Source organism: Trematomus bernacchii, unplaced genomic scaffold (genome assembly GCF_902827165.1).
Source record: "Trematomus bernacchii unplaced genomic scaffold, fTreBer1.1, whole genome shotgun sequence".
Taxonomy (NCBI): domain Eukaryota; kingdom Metazoa; phylum Chordata; class Actinopteri; order Perciformes; family Nototheniidae; genus Trematomus; species Trematomus bernacchii.
The window spans coordinates 384599-408986 of NW_022987733.1; the positions used below are offsets into that span (position 1 = coordinate 384599).

General features: G+C 39.7%; 2 protein-coding genes across 2 annotated transcripts; both read right to left on the minus strand.

Annotated features, from left to right (window-relative positions):
* Nucleotides 1–5808: 5808 nt before the first annotated feature.
* On the minus strand, nt 5809–8458 carry mcl1b (MCL1 apoptosis regulator, BCL2 family member b). The gene is made up of 3 exons (XM_034145802.1): nt 7839–8458; nt 6781–7031; nt 5809–6637 (listed from the first exon to the last, which is right to left on the minus strand). Exons 1-3 carry the CDS (start codon nt 8302–8304, stop codon nt 6521–6523), a joined length of 834 nt encoding a protein of 277 aa, XP_034001693.1. The 5' UTR covers nt 8305–8458; the 3' UTR covers nt 5809–6520.
* Nucleotides 8459–9657: 1199 nt separating this feature from the next.
* Nucleotides 9658–24060, minus strand: ensab (endosulfine alpha b). Its single transcript, XM_034145827.1, has 3 exons — nt 23867–24060; nt 20205–20327; nt 9658–13033 (listed from the first exon to the last, which is right to left on the minus strand). The coding sequence occupies exons 1-3, from the start codon at nt 23921–23923 to the stop codon at nt 12869–12871; spliced, it is 345 nt and encodes a 114-aa protein (XP_034001718.1). The 5' UTR covers nt 23924–24060; the 3' UTR covers nt 9658–12868.
* Between the last annotated feature and the right edge of the window lie 328 nt (nt 24061–24388).

The following is a 24388-nucleotide window of genomic DNA, read 5'->3' on the forward strand; positions in this document are numbered from 1 at the left end:
TAACGTAAGGGCATTCAAACAACGAGAGTTTCCAAACGACATCACAAACTGACTGCCAAATACAAAATCTTATCTCGAAGTCCACTATTTTTCGGGAAAATTCAATCATATGTAACAGTCCGTCATCTGTGGACGCTCCCGAAGCTTTTTCCGAGCAAGTGTGGAAGGGAAGTGGGTATTGAAAAAGATTAGAGCTGAAAACACATTCCTGCTCCCTAGTCCAGACAAAACACAGCATAATAAAATATCCGTCTTCCTTATTTTCTCTGTAAACAAATAGATGGATCATCTCCACTGTTTTCCTTGTGCATACTTGAGTATATGCAAATCGATTCAGAGAATAGCAAAGTTATTTTAATAAGGAAGTATGCAAACAAAGAATGAAGAAGGAAAACCCTGGCATGTTTAGTCTTGATCATGGGGAAGATAACTAAATATTTGTTGGGGTGCGGTATTTATTCTTGGATACTTCCTTCCCGTCTATAACAAGCTGGCTCTTTCTTCGCTGGGAACATCACTCCCCCTGTTTTTCTCCGAGGAGAAACAAAACATGGACAGCCTCCCTCAAATGACCTGACGTAGGGTCGTCCCCAGTGTTCGAGCACACTGTGTACTGAGAAGAGCAGACGTTTCAACACGAGCGTCTGAGTACAGAGACGTCACGTAGCACACGTCTGCAACAGAGAAAGAGAAAACCCATGAATCCTTGCAAAGAGGCAAACTTAACATCTTCAACAATGAGTAAACATGGGCAGAGAAAACAGAGAAAACATGGGCAGAGAAAACAGAGAAAACATGGGCAGCTAGTTTTTAAATGTCAATGTTTATTCAGCTTTTACATTTGTCTTTAATGTCTGTGTTGTTTATGAATGTCTGTGTTTTCAGTCTATTTGTAGATTTAAATGTAAATGACTCTCTTAAATGTGTTTTTTATTTTGTATGTATTTTTATAAATATTTAAATCACTCTATTTCTTCTTTAAATGTCTCAGAAGAAAATAAAAAAATCATAATTGAACACAAAAGAAAAAAAACACAATTCTAATTTTAGCTATTTTTTCCCAATGCTATTGTAGCAGCCATTATTACTTTGGAAAAACAAAACCATGGCAACAATTGAGCTCTTTGTGTCCCCTGGAAACAGTAACTATTGTCTTCAAAGCCACTGCAGCATCCAAAATGTGGTTCTCTTTTCTGTACTTGCAGCTATGCTTTGTCAAAATGTGTGAAAGATGTTTTTTCAATTTCAGTGCATTGAGCTTTCAGGGCCACTGTAGTTTGAGCTAACTATTTTAAGCTGACTATTTCAGGTAAACTAAGCAAACTATTTCGAGAACTTTAAGCAAAACTTTCAGTAGATTTATTCAAATATTTCGAGTACTTTGAAGCAAACTATTTTCAGCATTAATAGCTAACAATTTCATGTAGTTTAAGCTAACTATTTCGAGGGACATTTAGCAAACAGTTTCAGTTACTTTAAGTAAACAATATTGAGTACTTTTAGCAAATTATTTCAACTACTTTTAGCGAAGTATTTCAACTACTTTCATAAAACTATGTTGACAACTTTTAGCAAACATTTTGGATACTTTAAGCAAACTGTTTTGAATACTTTTAGCTAACTATTTTAAAGTACTTTTAGCACACAATTTCGAGTAGTTTTATCAATTTCTTTCCAGCCAACTATTTCATATTCAATGCTCGCTAGTTTTAATGCACTCTTACTGGGGACAACAAGAAGACCATGTTGGTGTAAAGTGTTAGCATATCATAGCTGTTAGCTTACTGGCTATTGTGACATTTGATCTACCAACGCTGAAGATCCCATCATTCTATAATCCTGTTTAGATGGTTATTTTCCCTCCTAAACAAAGATATGGAGCAACTGCAGGCTGCAGTAACAGAGATAGTGGCGGGCAGCCTTCAGGTCAGAGGGATAAGCCATCTATTAATACTGCACCGCGGTCATCAGCCGGAGAATACAGTTTCAAAGGACAGGGTGACTCAGGCCAGAGGGGAACTTGACACATCAGCCGGAGGATTCAATGTGATAAGTATCCACTCACCACAAAGAGCACAATGTTCAGGGTTTAGACTGATGAATGAGAGCCCTTTGACCTATGATCTGCAACTATTTTAAAACTCCTATTTAAAGCTATTATTGTACCCTACAACCCACAACTCAATACTGTTAACAATAGGCTGCTTATGGACACTTTATGAAAACAGTATCAGAATAGGTCTTTCACAATTCACCTTTTCACTAATATTCTCTAGGTACAGGTGTAGTATTGCAAAAGGACAATGTTAAAAAGTTTAGATAGGATTAAAACAGTCATTTTAAAACAGTCCTTTTGTATTATCACCATATCTATGATTAGATTTGTAGTCAAGTATCAGTAGTTAAATCTCTATTTTTTTTTTAAGTGGAATACTTTCTTTGGAGCCTTAATCTTTTTTTAAAGTCGTCAAAGGTCTAAACCAGGGGTGTCAAACTCAATTTCATCGCGGGCCACATTAGAATTATGGTTGCACTCAAAGGGCCGGTGGTAACTTTAAGACTATACAAATATACATAGATAAATATACATAATATATATATAAAATAATGTATTATTTTACAATATTTCCTCTGCATTGGATTATTATCGGATATGGTAATAACTTCATAATTAACAACGCCTGAAAGCATAAGTCTAGTAAGTAATTGCAAGTCTCTTCAGTGCGCATCTCACAAAATGAGATGCATTGTGGGACATGTAGTTTATGGTGCTCCTGTAAAGCGGCACGTGACCTTATAATAAACGTATTATATTCTTTGCAAGCTCTTGTGGGCCACATCAAATGAAGTGGCGGGCCGGATTTGGCCCCCGGGCCTTGAGTTTGACACCCTTGGTCTAAACATTCTTAGATTTGCTTATGTGTTCAACAATCAACAGGTATGAGTCCACTTCACAGGAAGCCATAAGGACCGTTCATTTACATATAGGGCCTAATGTGTAGATAATCAGATCCTCAGTACTGCCTCATGACTGAAGCTTCTCAGTTCAAAAGCTGCTTTGACATTACCAGGAATTACAGCGTGTGTCTGCTTTACATCAAACTAGATTAAACACCAGAATGTTGACTTCCATGTATAGATAGCAGCAGGAATGAGTGGACACCTTGTGCGCAATTCAAAATAGCAGCTATAACAAGGAACAGACTGGCTCTTTCTGACCAGTCAGCATATGCAAATATCCGCTTTTTTTCTTTTTGCATAAGGCTTGGTGAATGTGGCTCCTTGTTTGTTGGAGTTTTCCAGGGAAAGAGATCTTTGCAAACAAGGAAATGGTGGTTTTACATCAGAATCCACATTTTGAATAAGGATGGAGGAGTTGGCTCAAACTTTGGCTCAAAATCTGTCAATCAGAAGCTGCTTAACTTCAAACAGGGTGATAACATTGCACAGGCTCAAAGTCACTTCAGGATATTTTGCATGTGTATAAAATCTATTTCTGTATATTAAAACATGCAATGCTAAGGCTGTAGCGCAAGATGCAATATCTACAGGTCTAATTATTTTAAAGTAACGCAGCTTAAAACACTTTTGTGATGTGTCAGTACTTGCTTTATCTGTTTGTTTTTATCTGCAAGCTTTTTGAACACATTCAATTTCACTTTAACAGAGTGTTACTTCAAACTGCGAAGACTTAACATATCTTTTCCTCTCAGAGTCAGAATTCGCAGTATTCACAGCTTCTAACCAGTAACTGCAGCCGAGTCCTTCTGTTTAAAGATAAACGTGTGCGTCAGCTGACTTCCCAGAACAGTTGCTTATTTTTAAAATGAAAGGGGCGTGCTGTTGCTACGAGGAAGTGAAGAGGCCTCGAACCAATGCAGTGACTTGTTTGAAGCAGGCCCTTACTCACAGCTCAAGTTACCAAAGTGCACTTGGGAAAGTAAGAAAACGTTGAAATGAAATGTGATGAAATGAAATGTGATGAAATGGGGGGGGTTTATTTAGTTTTGAAACTAATCTGAAAGTTTCTCAACAGGACAGAGTTCATTGTTGGAGGCACAAAAAGCCAAATGTAAAGGAATTGAGAATGCTTAATGCACAGAAACTCAGTTATCTGAAGAAGATGCATGTGGGTGTAAACCCGAGTTATTTCCTCTGGGTTGGGCCATTGTGGTTCAAGCTGGATATAATCAATACTCCCCATCTGAATGTTTGGTATGTATGCAGACAATAGTTTCAAACCCACTCCTTAGAACTATCCCATGACAGGAATGCATTCACCTACTCAAATCTTTCTACATCTCTGCTGCACCTCTGACTGATAAGTTTAACTACAACCGAATAACCTTTTACAGCTTAACTGCCGCAATAACAAAGTATAAAAACATTCTGGTGAGCTCTGCAGTTTTTCTCGGAAGATCAATGTTGCTGACAACTTCCTCATCAAGTCGTTTCTTTAGCTGTGAAAGATAACCGACCATACATGGAAGACTTTAAAATGTGCTGTGTTAATACGTTGATGTTGACATCAACCACAGCGGTTTCATTTACAGTTTGACATACATTAGTTATTAGGAAGTGGTTACACATTCACACCTTCCAAAATGTGCTGATGTGTTATAGAGAATTAACAGTTTCATCCACACAGACGGATGTATTAATATGGAAATCATGTACGTGCAACAGTCCTAAATAATGCATAGCTCTAATAAGCTAGTTGCCAATATATCAAGGTTGTTCAAAGACTTGGTGAACTTTGCATATTCAGCCCCAAGACACTGCAGTGCCGTCTGTTTTCTGCACCCCTCCTCCAATACACTAGTGTATAGTGCAAACTGCTCTATGATATTGCCTCAGCCTCAATTCCCAAATGTGTAACCGCCTGTTCTTCACAATGAAGTGTGCAGGGGGTAACCAGTGTGGAGGCTAACATCATTAGCCGCAGAGGAGCACATGGGGAGGTCTGCTGTGGATCATCACCATGGAGAGGCTCTACTCCATTTCCTCTGCAGACCTCGCTGAGTGTTGTGTTTGTCTTGTAACCCGAGACAACGGGAGGATCTGCACAAACAAGGGTGCAGCCCCACATCATCGAGGATTTCCCTGATTCATAGGGTCCAAACTAATCAAAAGAGAGCTATACACAGCTGCATCTTATCCACCGTATCTACAAATAGATATAAGGAGTTTTCAAGGACAATAAGGGCGAACATATTGTTGTAATTCTAGATTAATATTACAAAAGTGTACAAAAGCAGGGTTGAATTACAGTCTAGTTAACTCGAGAAACACTGGCTGCAACCATATAAGATGTTGGGTTAGTAAAAGACATTAAGGTTGTCACTTTGCATAAGAGAGCTTAAATAAACATACCCACAAATAATAAATATACCCAATCAAATGATATATTTGCTATGATAGTTTAACCGAATACATATTTCATTAGTTTTAAAAAAAAAAGTAGTTTAGAGACTATCAAACCCAGGAAGTAGACAGTGTGCAATTTTTGTTGATGTGAACTGGTTTTTACCCCACTTTCACAATCTGCTGTTGTGCACCAGCTCTCTGCAGAGAACACAGCATCGCTGCAGACTCGCAGTAGTTGCGGATGCAGCTGAGATCTCGGGTGCTGCCACAGCCTCATCAAATTTCGAGGAAACGACAGCCTTTGTTGACTGATGGGGTTGTGGTGTGAATAAACACCAAAAGGTTGAAGAGAGCGGAGGCGTGGAACTATGACTGAAGATGAAACCTCTGTCTTTTGAAAAGTTCGCCTTCACAAAAAGACAGTATCAAAAAAAACATGTGAATTATAATTATTTTTTTATTTTACAACTTTACAAATGTGTTAGCTTACAACCTGATCGGTATTATGAATCATAGTCTGCTTTTTCTCTCAAAAAGACAAACAAACTTCCCCAACTTCTGTCATCTTTGGTGCATTGGACCAGCACAATCTACCCAACTCAAACGCCTGGGTTATTTCTTCCAACACACTCAAACTTTCCAGGCTGCTGTTTAGAAATCAACATTTTCAGGAAGCAGAGCTAGACTCATGCAAATCCCCCCCTCCTCCACTCACGTTGAGGTAAAACGAACCTGGGAATATGAATTGGCTTTATGAAAATGGGCTTCATGACTGCATGACATGGAAAATGGCTGCTTTACGTTCCTGCTTTGGCCTAGGGCTTATTAACAACAGACCATTACTGCTAGGGAATTTTACAAGAATTAGGATAGAAAACATCAGAAGACTGACTGCCCATTACCCTTGTTTTAATTTGCATAGGAAAACATTTTCTTTAGATTATAAAAATAATTTCTCTGAATTTAAATAATGTTGACTTCTTTCAGTTAAGTCCAGCCATTTAGGTCAACTTAGTGGCAGTTGGGGGTGGAAGATGAAAGGAACCTCGCATCAGCAGTTAAGTCCATTTAAGTCCAATTTTCAATGTTGAGAGATGTTGTCAAAAGTAGGAGAATCCACCAAGTGAAAAAAAGGCTCTGAGTGTCCAAAAGTTCACCTGATCAACAGGGCAAGTGTAGCCCCAATACCAGCAACTCCAGCAAAGGCCATGAGCGTGTTCCTCACCGTGGACTCTGGGTCTGCTTCCCGAAAGAACTCAACGAAGCCATCCTGCAAATAAAATGAATAAAAATACATTAGATTTACATTATAAAGTGAGGCACAGAGGCAAAACTGCTTTGGACTTGTTTGACTTGCACAATACAAGGGCAGTTACACAACTTCCTGTCAGTCAAGCATTAGTCATAACTTACCCAGCCATTGTTTTTGACCAGCCAGTCTCTCTGTTCAGATAGCAAGTATGTAGAAATCTCCTTGGCCACCAGCTCCACACAGTTATCCCTGTTTTTCTCTTTCAGGTACTGACAGACCACAGCACCAAAGGCCACCAGGCTCGCGATACGACCCCAGTTGGTGTTCCCGTCAGCAAAGAGGCTTATTGCTACTGCACTGACAAAACTAGCATCATCCTCTCTGTCATCAAGTGACAATTTGTTGAGCATACCTAAAAAGAAAACAAGGCAGGGTCAGAAATACATCTTCTAAAAGACTCAAAGGCTTGTATTGTCATATGCACAATGGATGCAGTGTAGCTGTTGGCAAGCAAAGTCTAAAGTCCAAGGCTCTTCACAGTAAACTAGAAAAAAATATATGGGGATGAAAAAAGTGCACGGTGCAGGTAAAATGAGGGGAGAAGTGAACTATATAGATGTGACTGAATTAGATAAAACGGAATGTTAAATTAAATCTTGATTGTATGTTTCAAAAGGTAAGATTTTGTGCACATCAACTCAAACAATTTCCATTCAAGTTATGACTGCTGGCTTTAATTGATCTAAGAGGCAGTACAAAAAGCCAGTTCAACAATATATATGTTGTGCATAATTAAAATAATTAAACAGCCTGTAGCTTTAGCATTTAAAGGCTATGAGTAGCAGTCTTTGAATAATAAATAGCAATTTATATACTATCATATGTATATATATGTTTCTGCTACTGTAATATGTATATATTTTCTCCATCTTTTAATCCTTTTAATGCCTGAACAAATTGCTGCTGTAACAAAATAATATCCTAATCTGGGATGGATAAAGCAGCTTCCTATATCCATCTACTAACTTCCATTCAAATTAGTTAACTACTGGCTTAAATGTAACCAAGAGGTACTAAAAACAAATACAGTTAGAAACGACTATATATACACATTGTGCATAATTCAATAATAGATATAACACAGCATGTAGCTTTAGCATTTCATGGCTATCAGCAGCAGAATATAGCCCACACACACATACGTGTCACTACTACCTACCATTGTATGCGTATCTGTGTTTAGACATAACGCTCTCCACCACTCGTTTCATCGTCCTTAGTTCTCTGCTTTCATTCCACTGAGGTTTGGAAAGTCCAGTTAAGTCTCTGAAGAAACGGCCAATTAGTTGCCTGGTGTCGTTCGCCAGCACCTCGTTCCCCGCAGAGCCACCGGACTCATCGATCTCACTGTCCGACTGGAGCTCCGGACTGCACGGTAACGAACCGTCTTCAATTTCCTCGCTGTTTTTTAACGCAAACCCATTGGTCGTCTTCACCCCTAGGCTCTTGGGTCTTTTCGGGGTATCGTTGGACACGACCTGGCCGTTGCTGGAGTCTTTCGGTGGGGAAGAAGTGCCTCCTCCAGAGCCGTAGTGCATGGCTCCGTTCACGCCTCCATTTTGAGGAATAATCAAACAGCTCATGGCTCCAGTTACGCTTAAGACTCTTTTTGTCGTGGGATACATGTTTGGCGATTAACTTTAAAGATTACTAAATGAAAAATAAAGGGTATTGGTAGAGAACCTTGCTAGTCTGTGGTTACAAAAAAAAATTAAACTAGCCTATTCTCTAACGGTGACTCAATATCCATGGTCGAGATGGGAGTGAAACGGAAGTGAAGCCAACGGTCGGTCTTATGAACGGTTCTTATGTTGCGCGTCATTACGTCTCGTGCGTCAATATGACGTCACAACGTGTTCTCTAGTCCAAACCTTTTTTCCAACTGTTCTTATTTTTTCGAGTTGTTGAACATAAGGAAAATGAAATAGGTTGAGAAGAAGGAGAACATGTATTTTTCAGAGTGTGGGAAGGGTTTTAAAGCAAACTAATATAAAGCAGGCATTTCATAGATTTTTGGTAATGTTTGGTAATTTTCCGTGACATCAAACAGAGAGATAATAGATTACCGGAAACAGTGCCATAAATAACGACTTCTCTTTACAGAGGCAATCACAAAAATAGCAGTAATGTTTTTACATGATACTAATAATAACTATTCCATGAAGATAAAATACATTACATTTGTAGTACATTGTAAACCAGTATATTGTTTTCTATTTATACCATGACATTGTATTTTCCATACTGTTCTTTTTATTTTAAGCTTAATGAATAGTATGCTTTTATGTCTTCGATAGACAATGATATTGTGAAATTAAACGTTTTTTAACTAAACATGTCAGATATGTATATTATAAGATTTGAAGTTGTTACATTTGTTTTATATATTGTTTAAGTTCAATTTCAACCATGACACATTTTCCCATAGGTCATCACCAATGACATTGTGCTATGCAGCAGTTATGGTGGCTTAGATAAAGTGTCTTGATCGGTTTATGGTTTGATAAATGACAGCAAACGTTGATGTCACTGATCCTAGCCAATAAATACAAATAAAACTGGTGACATATCGCTGACATTTAGAGCCACCGTCCTGCACTTTGGCACACATTACAGTTCTGATATTACATGAGGGTGAGTGGACACATTTCTTCATGTTTAATCACAGCAGGGTATGTGTCATCTAAGTATGTGAGACATGTACACCTAGGACTCCTTTTTACAAATCAAGAAAAATCCAGAGTATGTTAGGAACTCTTTTGTCAATTAAAGGCCACATGTTGAGTGCTAGTGCTTCCCCCTGGTGGTCAGAGGAAGGTTGTACTCCTTTTAGCATTTCCTTATGTGTTTCCCCACAAGATTCATTCATTTACACTTAACATGTGAGACCTTTTCTCATTTGCTTCCATGTGTTGAGGGGGATTCGCCATACAGCTTTGGAAAATACAAGAGCCTAACATTAACGAAAAACAAGGGAATCGTATTAATGTAAAAGTTTATTTCAAATACTGACAAAAATCCTCTCACCTACTCCCACACAACTGAAACAATCCAAGTACTCGTGTACTTTCTGAAGTCTTTAAATCATTCCTGTGTTCTCCAGTCATCCTTTTTAACATGTAAACCCTTATTTGTATTTTTCCTTGGAAGCAAGGGGTGCCTCTGATTTCCCTGTAGTAATCTTGGGCCAGGATGAAATATACTAATTATGGTAAGTAAGAGAACACAAGAAAATTAAACATATTCTTGCAAATAAAAACAACAAGAAAACCGATAAGGTAAAAGCAGCACAAAAGTACTTCAGAGCACACAGCCTGTCATTTCTTTTTACATTCTGGCACGTGTTTATATAGCTGAATGAGAGACACCCTTTGTGTTTGAAACATACCCTGCTATTTCCTCTCGTTGAACCGCTCTGTGCAAAGCCAAACATCAAGTAGCATTCAAGAATTCCTGTCCGTTGCCGTTTAATAGAACATGTAAAAGCTTAAACACCCATTTTCTTTAGCAATCTTAACTTTTAAAGCACAAAACTTTAGTCTTTTTAGCACAATATAATGCTTAATGGTCTGTGACACAAAGCTTTTCCAGAATCTTTCTGGATCAAAAGCTGGATAAAGTTCGGCAATGTACCTTTAAAAATGTAGGGTTGAATTTACATCTCAAATTATTTGACTTTAAACAAGGATTCTTGGGAGGGAACTGGTCAAATCAAGAGGACAGGTGTTCTTGTACAGGGTATCATCGCTTAGATTTGTCTTTGACTGAATCAGCAGCATTTACACATATTTTCATATGATACAGATTCACATAGCCTCTGCGTTTCACTAAGATCGAGTAGAAGTAGTGTTAAACTGAAAGGAGAGAGGAACCATTGAATCAGAAAATAGCTCAGGCTATGAAAGAGTGAAAAGCAGTTGGGGAAACAACACAAAAATCCCTTCCTGTTGAAGTCTATTTACAATAGATGGAACAGAGACAAGCAGTGCATTCATACGACACCATCACGAGCAGATACGTACAGGTCAGTTCTCTTTCGCCCACTGCACAATTGACACATTATTCTCGAAGAAAAAGAAGTGAGGTTGAGGATGTGATGGTGCATGCATCCTGTCACCTAGCCTACATGGTGGAGAGTGCGTTTGTGAAGGTTCCCTGAAGCATTGTTTTACAGGAGGCTGATTCTCAGAGAGCGTCCAGTTCTTCAACGTGTGGACGGCATGCATTCAGTCTGCAGGTTTGTTGATGCTCGCTCAGAGGTTGCACCACATTAACAGGTGGGATAGGCGCGCAGTGGGTTATAAAATCTCTCTCTGCCTTGCCAAGTGCTGGGGTGAGTGCATCCTGCAGGCATGCAGTGTCCCACTTTAAGCCCGCGATGACAATCTGGGGATCCGACACCTGTTGTGAGCAGGTTTCCTGCTGCTACCCTCCTGAGATCAAAGATCAGTCTGTGTAGTGACTCAGTTTGAAACACTTTGTTCTACGGGGCGATGGTGGAAGAAGCAGCTTTATTAGTGTCTTACAATGTGACTTGCCAGAGATGGTTACCACTTCCTGTGATTGTGATATAAAGTGTAAAACATGGAGAAAACCATCTCCAACAAAAAGGCGATACATTAAAGTCGTGTGTGAGATTTAAAAAGCAGCTAGAATAATTTCTTTTTGGTCGGTCCTAAATGTATGAAAACTATTTTCACTGCACATGCCATTGCAGGACATCTATGAAGGATAGTTCTGTCTTTTCAATGGGACTTTTTATGATCTGATACAGCAGTTAAGTCACAATATGAACTGAAATGCTAACAAAGTGATTGTTAAATCTGCTTTTTAAAGATGACAAGTCAGTAAGATGTCTGGATCGTGTTTACGTCACACGTTCATGAGATTTGAACACAAAGTGAGTCAGACCAGTTTTCAGTCTGCCTCACCACCTCACAATGTGAACCTGATGATGGGATGCTAACAGGCCACATTTAATAGATATATGAGACTATGAGACTGATAGCTGCAGTGTGAAACTTGGCTCTGTTGGTAAAGCATAGAATTACCAAAGGCAGAAATCCCAGGATGCAATCCCAAGCGAGTGGATTCAGCACTACCATTTATCTCAGTCCTCAGAGAGCTTATCTCGTATTACGTGCTTGTTTCAGTATTATTTACAGAAGCATATACTTTACGCGGGGTGCTTCGATAGCCCCGCAAATCTTTTAGGCTCATGGCAAACACACGTCTTGAACCAAAGTGAGACTGAGCTCAGACTGGCATGGTTCCCCGCCATTAAAAATAATACAAGGACATACTCAGCTGGCCTGCCCTGGGCCGGTTACAGGAGCGCGTGTTCATGGATTGTCGGGACAGCAATAAGGAAAGGAAAGGAAAGGAAAGGAAAGGAAAGGAAAGGAAAGGAAAGGAAAGGAAAGGAAAGGAAGTGTGGACGTCTAAGGGCTCTGTGTGTTTGTTTTGATACTTCTTATTACTAAGCAAAAGCCACACTCCCGTTAAAAAAACGTTACATTTCTTTTTTTCTTACATGTTACAATCATGCAGCATATTTAGATTGAACAGGAGAAAAGGGAGTCAAGAATTAACGCAACATGAGCAGAGAGAGAAAGTAAAGTGGCGCTTTAAATCCCCCTTTGGCAGAGCACGATTTTTGTTCGACGAAAGGTGGCCGAAGGAAGGCCTCCGTTCATATCCCCCCCATTTCCCAATATGGTGTCTAAAGAACTCAGATTTGGTATGCAAGCCATTATTGAACATGAAGAACCAAAGAATCCTGGTTCCTAACTCCCGTACACACATTATTTTGGTGTCATTTAGGATGCAAAAACTAAACAAAAGCATACTATACAGACTACAAAGTGCATTATAAGTCACCCCGTCCAACCCCTGCCCGACGACACACCCACTGTGATGCATCTTGGAGCGAAACGAAAACCAAGACATGAGAGGGAAGGGGGCGGAGGGGCAGAGGAGTGCATTGTGGGAAGGCAGAGAAGGCTCCCTCCCACATACAAGCAAATGGAGTTTTTTTTAACTTATACAACTCTGCCCGACATGTTGAAGCCAGTGGTGCCTGGGGATGAAAAGGGGGAAGAGAGGGGAGGGGATGGACATAGATGGAGGAGGAGGGACATTTCGATGGGGGGCCCCCGGGGTTTAAGGTGCTTTTAGGGTGATGGGGGGCTAGCCGGCTAGCTTGCTGGTCACCAAGGAGGACTTCCTCGGCGGCAGGTCTTGCGGCGTGGGAATGTGGTCGCCGGTCACCAGGTTCTTGTCGGGTCCTGCCACGGGAAGCTTTTTCATATTTGCCTTGGCCATGTTGTAGTCGCCTGAGTCAAAGTACTTTTGCTGTGAGAGAAAAGAGATGAGAAGAAATGCTCACAGCGTTAGAAAACATGCTGCTTACATAGTTCAGGGAAGACAAGCCAGAAACCTGAAACCAATAGAACAGCTGTACAAGAGAGCGATCAAGGTGTTTGACAGAAAGCCATATTCATACCACCACAATTTCTTGAGTTTTGACCATTTTAAGTCTTTTAAAAGTATGTGTTTTTTTATAAATGTCCCTTAGGGGAATTCATCCACAGAAAACCCACTGGACGCTGCACCAGGTCAGAAACCAGAGGAGACTGTGAAGTCCACCGTAGACGGACCACTTTTGGACAAAATGTACTTTCAATTAAGGGCAGCTCTTTGTGGAATAGCCTCCCAACTGAGATACGGGATTGTCCCACTTTGAACAGTTTTAAAAGGTCAACTCAAAGAATGGTTGAGAAACAAACAAATGTGCAATCACCGCTAAATGCACTTTAATACAGGGGTATCTTCTCTTGCACTTTATAGAGAGGCGAAGTCCCTCCCTTTCCGGTGGACCTCCATGGGACCTTATTGGGACAACATTTTTTAAATGTGTCGTAAAACTGTGAAGTAAGACTTTTTTGTGTGTGAAACGCTCAATGAACTACATCTCCCGTCTCGCACCACACACCAAGACGGCCGTCACGTTGGCACATTTCACTTCGCCTCTCTATATGTCGTAGCTGCTACATTGTACTGCCATGTGGTTAATGCTTGTACAGTATATGCTGCTCATGCTCTTTCTGCATATCATGTATTTATTTTTGCTATATATATATAAATGTCATGTTCTTAAATGTTGTATGTGAGGGACTACGGATGGAAATTAGCTAAAAGCTAAAATCCAGCATTTTGAAGCATTAATTGTTAAAAATGTTCATCAATGTCCCTCTTCAAATAAACGATTATATAAATACAAATAAATAAGAAAATGTAAATTAAAAAGCATTATCAGTCCATGGAATTATTCCTCTTGTCCATACTGGCCCGGTGGAGACATTTCCTTATGTAATCCCAATATAAGATATGGAGGACATGATTTACAGGCTTAATTCTGTTCGAAGCTGTACTCCAAAGTTCAGCTGAAGCTTGTCTTTCCCTGCTCCTCTACAGTAGCTTTCCACTGAAGGCATATCAACACGAACTGCATGTTGATGTTCACTGGGAACTATTCGATTATGATTCAGAGATCCCCTCCACACACATGCAGACACAGTTCTGCTTGGGTCTTTGCTCCTAGTTGTTTTAGTCTTGTGAAATGCTAACTTTACCTGGCAGAGTTTGCAGTATACCTACATCTCTATTTTTATTTTCTACAGAACTTATTGAAGTGTAGTAGTCCTAACATTTTGCTTCTTCTTCCTCCATCTCATCTCACAGCGGTGTAGCAAATACAATATGATGAGGTGGACTGACCTTGGAGAGAAGTGATTTTCTTTTTAATAGATGACCCTTATCTAGCTATCTGAATACCTTTTTCACAGATCTGTTCAGAGGTCCAAATGCATGGCGGAAAGTAGGGCTGCTCGATTCTGGCAAAAATCATAATCACGATTATCTTTGGTCAATATTGATATCACGATTATTAAATACGATTATTCATTGACTTTGAAAACATCCATTTATTGAACTTTAAAATAATAATAATTTGAACAGTATGTTTTGAACAGTTGAATACTCTGAACTTTAACTATAATTCAACTGAAAAACCAATACAAAAATAAATTATACATTTATATCTACATTTAAATAAATAATATCAAAATAATAAATACCAATAAAGAAGATAAACAAATATTTTGGAGCGCACTTCCACAACCTACTAAACATATATAAATATGATAACTAATGTCACTCACAACCTGTAATGTTTAATTATACTGCTACCCGCAGTGCTCTTATTTTGGTAACCCCTGTCACTACCCGATCTGTCCCCCTGCCCGATCTGTAGTGCGCATGTGCGAGATGGTCCGCCATATTGGACAACTACATACGGCAACTCTAATAGGACATTTGACACAGTGGCTTTTGGCAAAGCAGAAAAAGAACCGAGAGAGATTATTGTTATTACAACGTGACTTCACTATTATTTAACAACTGTTTTTATTGGGTTCTTTTATTTGGGGTTAAGTACATTGTCAGAATAAGTGAGAAATTGATTTAACTTCTGTTAGACAGCTATCATACTGAATGTATGCAAAAATGTATGTCATATAGCTGTCTAACAGAAGTTAAATCCATGTCTCACTTATTCTGACAATGTACTTAACCCCAAATAAAAGAACCCAATAAAAAGAGTTGTTAAATAATAGTGAAGTCACGTTGTAATAACAATAACTCATCTCTATCAGTTCTTTTTCTGCTTTGCCAAAAGCCACTGTGTCAAGTGTCCTATTAGAGTTGCCGTATGTAGTTGTCCAATATGGCAGACCATCTTGCACATGCGCAGTACAGATCGGGCAGGGGGACAGATCGGGTAGTGACAACCCCTTATCCGGAAACCGGAAGTAGCTAAGAGGCTCCGGCTTAACGAGGTTAGTAACAGCTGACTGTTCGCTAGAGACCGGAGAATAAAGACACGGCAACTAAAGCTTCCCTTGTAACGTGGATTTATTAAACAGACTGCAAGTCACAACACAATCTGGCCGAGAGGGCTTTTAGGGCGGGGGGGCAGGGTGTATAACGCAAGACAAATTGAGAGCATCATTGCGAAAGGGAATAGAGAGGCGAAGTCCCGCCCATCTACTTCCGACCCATGGGACCTTATTTCGGAAAAAATATGTATTGAAGTCAATGGAGAGAGAAAGATTATCTTTCGATCCCGTTTGAATTGTGCCACGAATTACACATATGATGTTTGTCAATCTTAAAAAATAATTTCCATGTTAAAAAAGTCACAGTTTGTCGTAAAACTGTTGAAATATAAGACTATGAAAAATACGCAACTAGAAAGACTACAAATCCCAGAGTCCCAGTCCCGCATGCTGGCTCTTACGAACCGACTAACTCCCCTTGTGTGTATGTACAGCTCTCAACATGCCCAGACTTGGAGTGATTTTCACCTCTTTTAATACTTTCCGCCTCATTCTGAAAGAAAGAAGTGAAATGTGCCAACGTGACGGCCGTCTTGGTGTGTGGTGCGAGACGGGAGATGTAGTTCATTGAGCGTTTCACACAAATAAAAGTGTTACTTCACAGTTTTACGACACATTTTTATTTTTTTTACTTGTAAAATTATCTTTTAAAATTGACAAACATCATGTGTGTAATTCGTGGCACAATTCAAACGGGATCGAAAGATAATCTTTCTCTCTCCATTGACTTCAATACATACTTTTTCCTAAATAAGGTCCCATGGAGGTCCCCGGAAAGGGAGGGACTTCGCCTCTATGCAGCAAAATAATCGTTTTTTTTCTGATTACATTGTGTTCATAATCGTTGCAAGCCAAAATCGTACATCCTACAAATACAAATGAACAACTCAAGATGTGTTCAACGTTTAAGGGTTTTTGGTACAAATTTCCCTGGAATGTATTTTTCACTTTTCATTTTACACTACAGTAGGAAGGTGGATTCCTCCAGCTCTTACGTTGAATTCACATAAAGAAATACGATTTTCAAAGCCAGTGTGGACAGGGGGAATTATTGCACAAAGAATATTGTATAAAGACAGATTTTTCAACCTCCTCTGTTAAAATCAAGAGTATGGTGTTGTGCTGAATCAACCCTTTCACCCCCCCCCCCCTCTTACAGTTTGATATCATCAATCTCTGATGATGGTCAATCTGGGAGTTATCTTTTGATTAAGAACTGCAATTTACTTTTTGGCTTTCACTTCAGCCTGCCTCAGCTACTCCTACTGTAGTCGGTGATTTCCCAGAATGACTTTCAACAATCTCCCGAGGTGGAAGTTCTCTGTAACATATATACAGTACGTGTAGGTGGAGAGAGCAACACTTTTTCCAGGCGAGGAAAAGTAGGAGAGGAGAGAGAACAATGCTCTTTTATGCTGTTTAACTTATCAACAAAAATAATACATTAAAGGCTGTTGAATTTTAAACAATGATGCCGCATTGCATTCTGGTTTAAAGGAGAGGATATTTTTCTATCTGCTTCAATAGATGCTGAATGGAGCTGTAGATGTTAGTCCTTGACTTTGGTCGAGTTTTAGATTACATTTTGTACCAAAAAACTCCCTTGATGCCAAGCTAGAAACAGCTTAATATGATCAAGATAAAACAAAATGGATTCAACACATCTTGCTTTTCCAACAGTGCATTAAGGTGAGGTTTCAGGGACAGTGATGCATGGAGCTTGACTGATCATGCAAGACACATCTGCAGGACTTCATAGTTTTAGTATTTACACCTAATGCAGCATTATTTGTATGAGCAGGAAGGGATTCAGGGGTTTGCTAACTTAAACATGCCTTCAGTTTTGACAGGTTAGAATATGATAAACACACATACACACAGACATAGAGAATTAAGTATCTGATATGATGTTTCAATTGTGAATAGGGCTAAAACTCATCATATGTTACATTATACATATAACAGGGTTCTTACACCTTTTCCAAAGTCAAATTCAAGCACTTTTCAAGCATTTTCAAGGTGCATTTTCAAGCTTTTCAAGCATCTTACAGTTGTTGTAAATTACATATTTATATACACATACTTATACTCAAATGATTATTTCCCTACCTCACATTAAATCAGATGTTCTTTATGCTATAAACAACCAAATGTGTGTTTCATAATAGCATTCTACATGAGGATGAAAAATTAAAAATGTTAGAAAAGAAAACTAAGTTTAATATTTCAAAATGTGTCACCTATCTGTACGTAGACTGGGCATCCCATATAACCTGGCTGAGCCAATATAAAACAATCAGCCAAATAACTTTTCAATATATTATTGATTACTATTTTTGAGGTACTTTTAGGTTGGCAGTAAACACAAGTCAGAGGTAAATGGTGTACTTTGACTCCACTACATGTATTTAATACCTTTAGTAACTTTACAGATGTGGATGAATGATGTGAAATATAATCAAGTGTTAAATCAGACTTTAGTTCCACCTGGAGTAAATTCACAAGCTACTCTGCAGTATACAAAGTCATTCAAACTAGCTGCAACTTTACCAGCTTTGAGAACACTTTCATGATCAATCATTATAAAACATATCATATACAATTATTAGGGATGCTCCGATCGCCCATTTTGGAGCCGATCGCCGGAATCAGTATCGGCCGATACCGCTCTCTTTCTCCTGACAGCCCGTCAGTATCTCCTGCAGCTCACTGATCCAGTAATAAGCGACCCGACAGTGAAGAATAAATATATTTATAACTAGTTTAGCTTGTTCCAGAGGTAGATAAAATAGCTAAGTGTGTTAGGTCTAACTCTTAATGTGTGTTCTGCTCCGCTCACCGGTCCGTCACAGCGGGTGGAGCTGCAGGATTTCTGCTTCACACACGTTGCATACCGCTATTTTATTGTCATTTTCGGACACTTAAAATACTGCCAGACTAGTGAAGCCATTTTGGCGAGCTTGTTTTGCCGCGCACAGAGAAAAGTGTCATGTATTTTACATGCAACGTTAGCCTAATCTAAAATGCTCTACGGCGTACCTTTCGTGTGGTGTGTGGCTCGTCAGCGCAGACTCTCGCATCGTTATTGTTGCACACTTTGCAGGAGGCTACTCTTGGGCTTCGCTTGACCCTCGTCTTAGCCATGGCTTGTATTTGTCTTCTGCTAGCCAACGCTCGTTGAAACGGCAACCTCCTGGCATACTGTCATCTATCACTCTCATCAGAATGCCCAGGTCACACACGTAACAAAAACACTTGCCGGTCACGCACATTGCGCGGGAAGGCCGGAGCGGAGCTGTTTTATGTAAAAGCGAAGCAATTAAGCGCGCTCCGACTTCTTTATTTTCTTTTAATCTAAAAAGCGAAGTAAAGCATTTACAATTTCAAGCACTTTATCCCAAATTCAAGCACCATTCCCAAAATTCAAGCACTTTTCAAACCTTGAAAACACCTCGTACAATTTCAAGCATTTTCAAGCATTTCCAGCACCCGTACGCACCCTGATATAAGGATACAACCGAACATCGGCCGATACTCACTCTCTATCGATTGATCGGTGCTCTCTAAAAATGCCGATCGCCAGAGCCGATCGCATGACGTAAAATGAGGACGTAAAATACATGACACTTTTTTTTCTCTGCAGCTCCACCCACTGTGACGGACCGGTGAGCGGAGCAAAACACACACTAAGAGTTAGACCTAACACACGTAGCTATTTTATCTACCTCTGGAACAAGCTAAACTAGTTATACATATGTTTATTCTTCACTGTCGGGTCGCTCATTACTGGATCAGTGAGCTGGCATGAGATAGTGACAGGCTGTCAGGGAGAGAGAGAGAGAGAGAGAGAGAGAGAGGGGGAGAGAGAGAGAGAGAGAGGGGGAGGATAGAGAGAGTTGGCTAGATATATATTGGATACTATAGAGAGCTATTATCTTATACAGATAGACAACCATTACATAATCGTCACTCTATATATTATGTTAACTCTCTGTTGAGCTTATTGACATAGAGCGCTTCCACTCATTTCTCCAGTGGTAATTCTCCAAGTTAATGTAAAACTTGAATAATGTACTTCATTTGAATGTAATAATTATGTTGGCTGTTGTTTGTGGAAGCGCCAGTGAATGAGCCCCATTGACTGAGTTTTAAACATCACTTTAAATGGAAGATCCCCATAGGCCCCGCCCACTTGATCGGATCGGCCGATACTGATTCCGGCGATGGCCCCCAAAATTGGCGATCGGAGCATCCCTATCGATTGCTTTTGTCTCCATCCACATATCTGGGGACTCACGGTATTTTCCTAACTTGAGTAAAAGTTCTCGCTGAGGAAACACCCTTTACACTGCTGTGATGATTTCTTCCCCTTTTATCAGGGGCATGACAGTGTGGATCAAATCTAAGACACAATCTTGTCTTCACACTTCTAATGTAAATAACAAACCACAGTATATCCAGCTTTATTCATATGCCTGTATTGTTTTGTGTTCATTGTTCATGTTGCCCTCTTTTAATGTCAATGAGACTTTGACCTGGTTAAATAAAGGATATATATGGTCACCTACCCCTTTCTGTAGTCTCTTCATCAGGAAGTCTGAGCCCCCGGGCTTCTGGCCCATGCCGGGGTACTTGGCCTTCAGCTTGGCCTCCTCTGCCTTCACCGGGTTTGCATTCTTCTCTTGGGAGTCCTGTGGAGACAAAAACAAACGCACATAAGAACTCGTCTTTTGCAGAAAACAAGGCCAGTCGATACTTCTTCAGAAATATGTCAGCACAACTGCAAAAGCTGGTTAAGTGACAGGTTCTTATTATGGTATTTACCCTGCAATTCCAAAAATGCTGCTACTACGCAAACACCTACATCCAAGCAGTGATAAACATTCTTCAAAAATACTACAGCTGTTCTTAATAACCTCTGCTGTGAAGTGGGACAGAGCGATGACAACGGCTAGCTGGAACTGAAGATACTTCACAACAGCACGTGCCATAAGAAAAATGTACTTTTGTTAGTCTCTCAAATTACCATTATGCCTGACAGGCAATAACTCATGAAGAGGACACGGCTTGGTACAAACACAGACCTGAAATGAGGTCAAAATGATTTTATAAGCTTACACACCAATAACTAACAAATGCTCTCTTTGGGAATCCTGTTGACAAGGACTATGTCCACAAAAGCATCATGTAAGGATCTGTTAAAGGTAAAACTAGTCGATGAAGAAAGAACTCTGACCCCAAGACGTCTATCCACTGTTCAACAAATTCTACTTCAGTTAACCTTTGTAGTAGAGCAATACAGTATTGCTCATTAGATTAGATTAGAACTACTGCTGAAGCACAAGTTCCTAAATTGTGTTATTTTCACTTAATGTGGACATAAACTGTGTTTTCTGCTTCCTAAGGTCACGCTTTGGCCCCTTATAACGTTTACAGCAAATATCATGGATCCCTTGCTCGTTTTATTTTTTGGGTGAATTCATTGGTAATATAACTAGTGTGTTATTTAGAAAACATATTGTAATTAAAGGTAGGGTAGGTAAGAATGGAGAAACCAGCTCGAGTGCGCTAGAATTTGAAAGTACACAACACAAAAAAATCTGCCCCTTCCTTCAGACTTCCTTACAGAGCCCCTCCTCCAACACACACGAACGCTCACATGACCAATGAGGGCACGAGATAAGTTTGTGCACAGATGGAAGGCTGACAGGCAGGTAGGCCATCCAGTTATTTTAGCCGGGCCGGCTCAGATGATTGGTCGTGCTTTTTACAGTATTACGGCTTCCACAGATGACATTTTTTTATGTATTTATTGTCAAAGCATTTAATGTATTCATTGCTATCGGGATGTGAAGAGCATTCCATGGAATATAACAACAAGTGTTTCTGAAGTGAATTACCTACCCCACCTTTAAGGTCAAGAAACAATAACTTGACAATGTTTATCAGCTCTTACGAAACCAGTATAGAGTTACCGAATCCTTAGGGCGCAGTTCAGAAGACAACGATAGTATTTGCGCAATCCACTGACAAGCAGTAGCCAAACAGGTCAGACACCAGTCTTTCATGTCCCTGTCAACTACATTTTGAGGACAGTCATTTTGTCCACATTGAACCACAGCGTAAATTAAGTGGTTTTATTGCATGCTGAAATGATATGAGGAAATATCAGGAGTAAAGTGCATAGGATTACAGAAGATTCAAGGTTCAAGGCTTTTATTGTCATTCGTACATAGCTACAGTGTAGTTATGACGATGACAATCTTAGGTCACAGGCTCCTCCAACAGTGCAACACAATAAAACAGATAATAATAATAATAATAATAATGCACTGTTGGAGGAGCCTGTGACCTAAGATTTTCATCGTCATAACTACACTGTAGCTATGTACGTATGACCAATAAAAGCCTTGAACCTTGAATAGTGCAAGTAAATTCAATAAATTAGAATAGAAATAGTGCAGAATAGTCTATATACAAGTAATTGGAATATTGATATATATAAGTTGCAAACAGATGAATGTTATGGATGTTCTTTCAAAGGTTCAGGTGTTTAACATGATAAACTCCAGAGGACATGTATGCACTGTCTGCACATACAGTCCTATGCCCAGGACATAGACCTACTTCCACGAAACAGACATGATAGGGCACTCTGCAAAGCTTGCTTGGGCAGAGATCAAATGTGACTCAGGACACAGAAGCCAACGAACACATTCCCTCAGGAGGAGGGGGGACGGACGTGTGGCAACGACGGTGCAGATTCACTTGGGGCCATGACGAGAAATGTATGAGCTACTATATTCGGCCCCATTGCAGAGAACCTGCAGAATCCAACAACACATTCTGAAACCGTGCAGGAGAGTTAATCCGTCATGTGCAGAACTGTAAAACAACCCTCAGTGGCAAAGTGTGAAATATCATTTATTTCACACTTTGCTAATATATATTGCATCTGCTTGTTCCAGTTTAGAAGTTAACAGCATACTTTTTCTAAACCAATTTGCATGCACTGCTCCTAACACTAGGATGGGTCAAATGCAGAGAAACCATTTTGTTACATAGTACCTGTACTGTGTAATGACAATAACCATTTTTTTAAATTATACATTTGGTATCCTTATTAACTTTGTGTTGATGAAAATGTAAAATAATGTTAGCTAAATGAGTGTTATGATTTTGGGTCTGGCCCTAATGTTTCTCTTATTTTGCACATATTTATTGTGTTATTATAGTTTGACAGAAACCAAGTTAGTAATGTTGTTTGTTAAAATAGCATTGCTAATTACCATGTCTCAATATCTGTACACACAATGAAGCTTACAAATAAAATCCACCAGGTTTATCAACATTAAGAGCTGAATTAAAAGCTTCTAACGTACTGTGCAGCCAATCAGACACATGTAATGGCTTGGCATTTTATCTATAGATATCAACTATTACATAACAAAGACAAAAAGTCATCAATTATTGAAAACAACAATTAAATCAGACCCTTCCCTAACTTCTGACATTCATGTCATGTTTATTTGTGTGTGGATAGATATATATATATATATATATATATATATTATAATTCGTATAATTCCACACATCAACAAATTTAAGCAGGACAGACAAACTGCAGGCCTTGTAAACGGAGAATAACAAATCACACTGAATGCATATAACCCATAGTGATGTCATTATGTTTGAAAAAGCATTGTTGCAGGGGATGAACCACATGTACATCACTGACGTTGTTGTGCCACTGACAGGAAATGCGGAAGCACTGTCACACTGCAGTTGTTGTCACTGTCAGGAAAACACAATCAGGAACATCGAGCCATGTGCAAGTCAGGGAAAAAACCCACTGTTTTATAATGCCAAGTGTCCCAAGTGAAACTGCCCATTTCTGTGTTTACTCGGAGACTACAGGCCCTCCATGGCACGTTTTGAGACCCTCCAAGACAGACCAATGAGGCCCGAGCTGCTGTGGAGTCGCCAGCCAATGACACAAGGCAAGGGACAAAACAAAGTGACACACTGGCAAGATGCTTTGGGACAGCCACGACAAAACCACGTTTAACACAGCTAACAGCTTATCATATCTCTACATGTCTCACAGGAGTCTTCCTCTGCCTTTCTGTAGCGCTGAGAATACACACTTCACTTGTGCTAGCTGGTGTTAGCCACTTCTAGCTAGCTGTGGTTAGCCAACAACATCAAGACAGCAGTCATGAAAACCCACCTGTTTTTCGTCCTCGTTGTCCACCTGAGTGTCCGAGTCGAGGTTTTCTGACGACATTGTGTGAGTGTGATGGACAAATAAGTGTCCCGTTTGACAGACAACTCGAAGAGATGAATATACAATGTACGGTTTGATGTACCTGTACTGAATCTAATCCTCCTTTTCTGGACACGACTAGTGCTGCTGCTCCCCAAAAAAAATGGCGTAACGAGATGTGACATCACCAATGAGGGGGTTGTTCCCATTTGTGATTGACATATACAGTAACCAATAGGTGAGCAGTGTTGGGGCAAGTAGAGCCAATGAGAGGCCATGATTGGTTCTGTTCTCTGTGATTGATAGCCCGTCGACCAATGATTTTACAGAATGGCGACTGGGAGGCGACGCGGGGGCTGCACTGCATCAACACAGAGCACCTTAACTGCACATAAGATACATTATCCATGTAAAATGTTGGTTTTGAATCTGAATTACTCCGTGTTATATTAATAAATGAATACAGAAAAAAAAAAGAGGATCAGC